This window comes from Primulina huaijiensis, chromosome 2, assembly GCF_012295235.1.
Source record: "Primulina huaijiensis isolate GDHJ02 chromosome 2, ASM1229523v2, whole genome shotgun sequence".
In the NCBI taxonomy this organism is placed as follows: Eukaryota; Viridiplantae; Streptophyta; class Magnoliopsida; order Lamiales; family Gesneriaceae; genus Primulina; species Primulina huaijiensis.
In genome coordinates, this window is record NC_133307.1 from 7,902,719 (window position 1) to 7,909,169 (window position 6,451).

Sequence of the window (6,451 nt, forward strand, 5' to 3'; positions counted from 1 at the left end):
TTTTGAGGCCACAGTCTCAATGCACAAATCGCTTGCGATTTTTAGTGCAATCCAAGCGAAGAACATGGCTTCTGATCATGGACCTAATTAAACGATCAACTTCGAAGTTCTGTTCGTATGGATTTAGAAGAAGGGTTATATCCGCTTAAAAACCGGAATAGTTTGGAGTCCAACATTTTATACACGCAAGTATGAAATCTAACACCCAATGAAAAGATTTTTAAATACACGACGCTCAAGTAACGTCTTGAATGTCGAGATGCAAAATTTTAAAATTTCGCTGCGTCTTGAGTGCAAGAATTCGATGTCCCAACAGAATCTTCCCCTCTCTGCAATACCTTTGGGGCAGTTACATGTAGAATTCATCCGAGAGATCACCTTGGAGGAAAGCATTATTAACATCAAGATGGATTAATAACCAACCTCGGGCATCATCCAAAGCCAACAAGACTTTAACAGTCACAAGTTTTGCCACCAGAGAAAATTTTTCAAGGTAGTCAATGCCTTCCTGTTGTGTGTACCTTTTAGCCACTAAACGCTCCTTGTATCGCTGCAGAAAACCATTGGCGAAGAACTTGGCTTTATATACCCAACGACAGGCAATAACTGATTTGTCGTGAGGAAAGGAGACAATTGACCAAGTGTTATTGGCTTCTAAGGCACCGAGTTCATCAACCATTGCTTGTCTCCACGCAGGAAAGACAACATGTGGGGCCCTTAGCTCCTAATCGTTATTACAACACAATTTGATTAGGGTTAATTAATCACAGCGGAAAAACGAGTTTAAAATTTCTTTACAATGAGCCCAAAATATGCTATTTGAATACTAAAAATAGTATTTCATCTCACAACATAAAACATGCCCACACATAATCAAAATAACTCATACAACAACAAATCATATCCTCGGGACATACCCCGGTATATAGATACATATACATATATACTGGAAAACAACCACTAAACTTCAAATCAGACTATGACTCCCTCCAGAAGCACCCTCTCCGGTCTCCTGATATCCTAGAGTACCTGTCATTGTCAACATACAAAGACAACAACAGCCCCATCTGGGGTGAGCAAAGCTCAGTCTGAAGCAACCACAATATATACCACAGATATCTAAACAATGATATATGATATGCAATGCATGTATGTCGTGGAGGTATCATGTCAAATGTCCATCCACTGAGCACATGTCAGAGTCAATCGAATCGCTATCAAATCAATGCTCGAGCTGGCACACCGGCCTCAATAAGGGATACTCGTATGATAGTGTCGACGAAGCGCCATCAAATCCCAAATCTCATATCCAATCATCAGGGCCACAAATGTATGCTTTAAGGGTCATTTAATACCAAACATAGCATTGTGTTCGCAAACCCCAGAATCAAATCAAATCATATCAGGGTATCCAAGGATCATAGCTCAACGTGCATGTCATGTATGCCACATAAACTCAACAAATAAAGAATATAGACATGTATTCTCAATCCAATCAATCAAACATATATCATATAATACAGATACCTGTCGTATGTTACCCGGTCGCAACATACCTCAATTCTTCGTTTCCAATTGATGTAGCTCGAAGATTTCGGTATAATAATCTATCTACATCAATAACATATTTATTTCATTCAATAAAATCATTCAAAATCAACAATATAAGTTTCAAATATTTTTTGAAACTTTGAAATTTCATATCAAATTGAAATCATAACATAATTCAATTCCGACTTCGAATACGAGTTTCTTGTCGGTTATTCTATCGCATATATTGAAATCAACTTCAAATACATGTTATTCCAGCACTTTAATATTTAGAGCTGCTGAAACCAAAAGAATCTTACCTCAGAAGGAAGCTCTCGACGCGAGGATTCCGAATATATAATTTGTTCCGTGTTTGGATAACGTTTCGAGGTAGATTCGACTGTTAGAATTCGAATTCCAACATTTCCCTTCGAAGCTTCAGAGAAAATGGAAGGATTCTTATCAACAAACTCATCCTTAGCACCCTTATATCGTGTCCTACAGAGGTACTCGCGCATATGCGCGACCGAACTCGCGCATATGCGCGGATAGTTCTGCCCACGCGCGCAGTTCTGCGCGAGTACGCGCCTTGCTCTGTCCGAAACGCTATTTAGGTTCCGAATTTGCAAACGTGGTAAACATGAAAGTCGTAGCTCTATGTCTTGGCTTTCATTTGCCAGTATACCTCACTCAATTTGGATATCGGATGCGAGAGTTATGCTCATTCCTACAAAATGTGTCAGTGCAAGAACTGCAACGCACACGATACACTTCGGGATGATTTTGCCCATATTTCTAAATGGATTTAGACAAAACTCAAAACATGAAAGTTTTAGTACTATGTATTAGCTTTCCAATGGAATTAATCTCATCCCATTTGGACTAATACTCAGATGATTATGCCATAAACCGTAACATGTGTCATTTTTGTATTGCAGTTCAGCATACTTTTCAAACACAAATAAATTTCTAATACAATCTTTCATTATCACCACATATTTTCTCATTTCCATTGTCATGATATACATCATATACGTAATCACATGATAATTTCATGCATTATCCATAATCAACATAAGATTTATGATAATACGATACACGGTCCTTACACAACATCTTGAGAGTAGTGTTCTGGTTCAAGGACGGAGGATATATTGTTGATAAGGGAAGAAAAATAAGGGGAAAGTCATAAGTATACAAAGAATGTGTTGTTGGTCAAGAAAGAGTGGATGTAACGGTAAAGCAGTGATAGTCGTGGAGATGGTGTGGAATATGAACGGGACGATTGGATCTAGTGTGCTTTTGCAAGATATTGGGAAAGATTATTGGAGAGTCATGAACTAGTATGGCATTATCAGAAAAAATATCAGGAGAAGCATGAGAGGATGGAGTGTCTTTGAAAGGAAATGAATATTCATGAAAAATGACATCCCGTGAAATATGTTAGAATAGATGCCCTGTAAGCCAACTGTTGGCTAGGGATTTTATTGACTCAGTTGTAATAAACAATCTTTATTTTAATATAATTTAATTTTTAATGGTTTTGTTATACTTTATCTGTATACCCATGAAAGCAGCATAGATAAAGTCCTTGATTATGCTTTAATACAAATGAATCGTAATTCGATGTTGAAACTCATTTGTAAACACTGCATATTTTAAATTCGTTCCTAGTCGATTCAGCCGCCTAAAACAGGGATAAAGGTCGCTTGAGCTTGAGACTAGCATCTGTGATGTTGTGTACTGCGTTTCTTGGTAAGGGCATAGAGATGTCCAAACATGCAGATGGGTATTCATATGATGATTATACCGAACAACCCTCCCTCGGACTTTCCAAGTGGTTATCATTCATCGAGAGGATAAGCCCGTGGTTATGATTGTACACCATTAATCCTTACGACCCGGGACAACACTGAGGCTCTATATGCTGGGGCTGTGCTTTGACTCGTTTACCGGCTACAGGAGAGTCATTAGGTGGCGGGTTGGGTATAGTTGCGACACATATAGGAGCTAGTGCATTGTAGTCGGGGATTCACCGCTCACCTGCGGGTGTGGATATCCTATGTGATCTGAAATAATAATAGTGCATGGAATCTCTGGCCAGAGTATGAGATGTACGTTGGAGAAGGAGTTTTCCAAATAGTACATGTTATGCCTATATTATATGTGTCACATAGTTATCGAATTAATATGCAACCCTCGATGAACCAATGGTTGCAGATTCGATCTGGATATATGAGATGAAGGGACCGTACGGTACGTTAATCATAATCAACTGGTTCTTGCAGGCACTATCAGTGATACCTAAGGGATCATGGGGCGATGCTACTAGACGCTCTTACCATGATCCGATGGGTGGAATCAGAAATGAGTTCTGACATTCTTGATCAAGGTGTTGATGAAAAGAATGGGGCTAACTAGGGTAAGCCCGAATAAGAATAAATGTTATTCTGAATCACAAGGAGTTGTGAACCCACGGCTAGCTGTATCCCTGAATCATTGAGGGTCACACAAGTACTGGATCATTTGTTCCTGTTGAGAGAATAAATTTAAGGAGTTGAATTTTTATTATGATATAGTAAATTCAAGGAGTTAAGTTTATGATAATTAAATTTTGAGAAAATAAATTCAAGGAGTTGAATTTATGAGATAGTAAATTCAAGAAGTTGAATTTATAAATTTATAAAATTGGAGATAATAAATTCAAGGAGTTGAATTTATAAAATTTGAGAATTTAATTTATTAAACTTAAAAGTTGAGATTATTAAATATTAAATTTTGGAGGTGATAAATTCAAGGAGTTGAATTTATAATATTAAATTCAAATGTTGAATTTATAATGTATTTAATTTATTAAACTCAAAAGTTGAGTTTATTAAATATTAAATTAAATATAGTGAGAAGTATGTTTAATGGGCTTGTAGGAGTACAAGTCCAATACTAAATAATTAAATTAAAGTTTTAATGGACTTTGATTAATTAATTAAACTAGTTGAACTAGTTCAATTAATTAATCAAGCCCATTAATATTAATTAAATAGGCCCAATTATTATATTATGGTAATAGGGCCATGTAGGTTTTATTTAAAGGGAAGACCTAAAAACCTAGCCACCACTAGTCTCAAAATTTCGAAAAACCATCTCTCATCTCCTCTCAAAATTTCGGCCACCACTTCTAGAATTTTAGGAGTTTTGTGTCGCTTTTAATTTTAATCTCCAACGAAAAATATCTTCTAATTTTCTAGTGCAATTTAGAAGAAGAACAAGTAATCCAGTCGTGGACCTGATTCAAGGATTGAAGAAAGGAGAATCGAAGAAAGTTCGTAGGAATTCATCAAGAGCTAATCCGTTTATACCGGATTAGTTGGAACGGATTAGTTGGAGCCAAGTGATTTAATTCACAAAGGTATAATTTCTAACGCCCTATGAATGTTTGATTATATAAACCATACGAGTGTCTAAAATCAAATGTATTTTGATTGTCAAAATAAAATAAAAATTTTAAAACTTCCGCTGCGTTTGGACGTGTAGAAAATTGAGATCATACAAAATAAACCACTCATTAGTCTCCATATCAACAACTTATAGCTTTTGTAGCTCGGTGGGTAACCCATTGTTAGGATTGAGTCCTATTTTGTCTAACAGTTAATCGAGTAAAATCAAACGTGACAATAAATTTGTGTTTCATCAAAATTAAGTTTTGTGTAAAATGTTACAATATTTCAGACAACATGCAGCGGAATGTAAAATTTTATAACACAAATAAACTTTAATTAAATAGATAAGCCAGACTAAATTTTGCACATGTATAAATACTTGTGCGGTGCCTCATGGCAAAAAATAATCACTAGAAAAACAATGAGTTTACACAAAAACCAATACTAGTGATCTTAATCAAAAATAAATTTTCTCAACACGTTAAGAAAATAAAATGCTTTTTAAAATAACCAACAACATTAAAACACTATTAAGAAAGCAAAAATGTGATGCCAAAAACTGGAGCAACAAAAAGAAAAGTTCAGCTAACTCCTTCACAGATATTTTCTGCAGATGTCTACAACAATCACGGCAACACGTGGATTCAGCACTCTTCGATCAACAGCAACCTTGTAGATTATTTTCTCTAAAGTTTATGGCGTGCAAGGGTGCAAGAGTGTGTATATGCTTCTGCGTCAAAAGTCTACTATGCATGAGGTGAATCTCCTTATTTATGGCCTTAAGTTTTATCAACAAGGAAACCTACAAAATATGAAAAGTAATTGTTTTATTAGAAACAAACTCCTTTAAACAAAGATATCATATCACACAAATCTTAGCATAAATATCTCAATAATTATCACAATATCTAGAAAGGAAAAATCATATTTAAATATTTCAAAATCATATCAACAAGGAAAATTAATCTTGGAAAACAAATTTGATATGGTAATTATATTTTCTTTCAATCCCTTCAATCTCCCTTTTTTTTTACCTTTCTGGACAAAATGAGATCAAACTCAATTTCTCAATCAAACTCCAGTTAAGTCACCTTTAATATGAGAATTTTTCTCTCCCTGAATAAAATAAAGTTAGTATGGGTTTTTTAGTTGTGCTAGCAACACATGAGACAACACCTACAAAATATCATTAACAGTTTATTAAAAAATAATTACATCAGGGAAAGCACAGAGCAAATCATGAACCTAACATACTGACAGAGCAACACCTTAAAAGAGAAGGTAAGTAAAGCAAACATAACAGAAATATAACTATCAGATAAACAGATATTCTATCATTTTCAAATCACAGTCCCTTCATCAGCATCTTCACCATCCTTGGTGCCCGATGGTCCAACATCTGCAGTGTTTGTGGCTAGAGTTTGATCGGCATTTTCTCCTCTCTTTTTTTTCCAGAATGGACACCTGCTTCCAATGGCAGCCTG

At 35.5% G+C, this 6,451-nt stretch overlaps 1 protein-coding gene across 1 annotated transcript; it reads right to left on the reverse strand.

Annotated features, from left to right (window-relative positions):
- Positions 1-349: 349 nt before the first annotated feature.
- On the reverse strand, positions 350-679 carry LOC140991853 (uncharacterized mitochondrial protein AtMg00820-like). The gene has a single exon (XM_073462016.1). The coding sequence runs from the start codon at positions 677-679 to the stop codon at positions 350-352; it is 330 nt and encodes a 109-aa protein (XP_073318117.1).
- Between the last annotated feature and the right edge of the window lie 5,772 nt (positions 680-6,451).

What these genes read in the sequence shown, in the direction of transcription:
- LOC140991853 (XM_073462016.1), bottom strand. Translation starts at nt 679, where the DNA reads ATGGTTGATGAACTCGGTGCCTTAGAAGCCAATAACACTTGGTCAATT.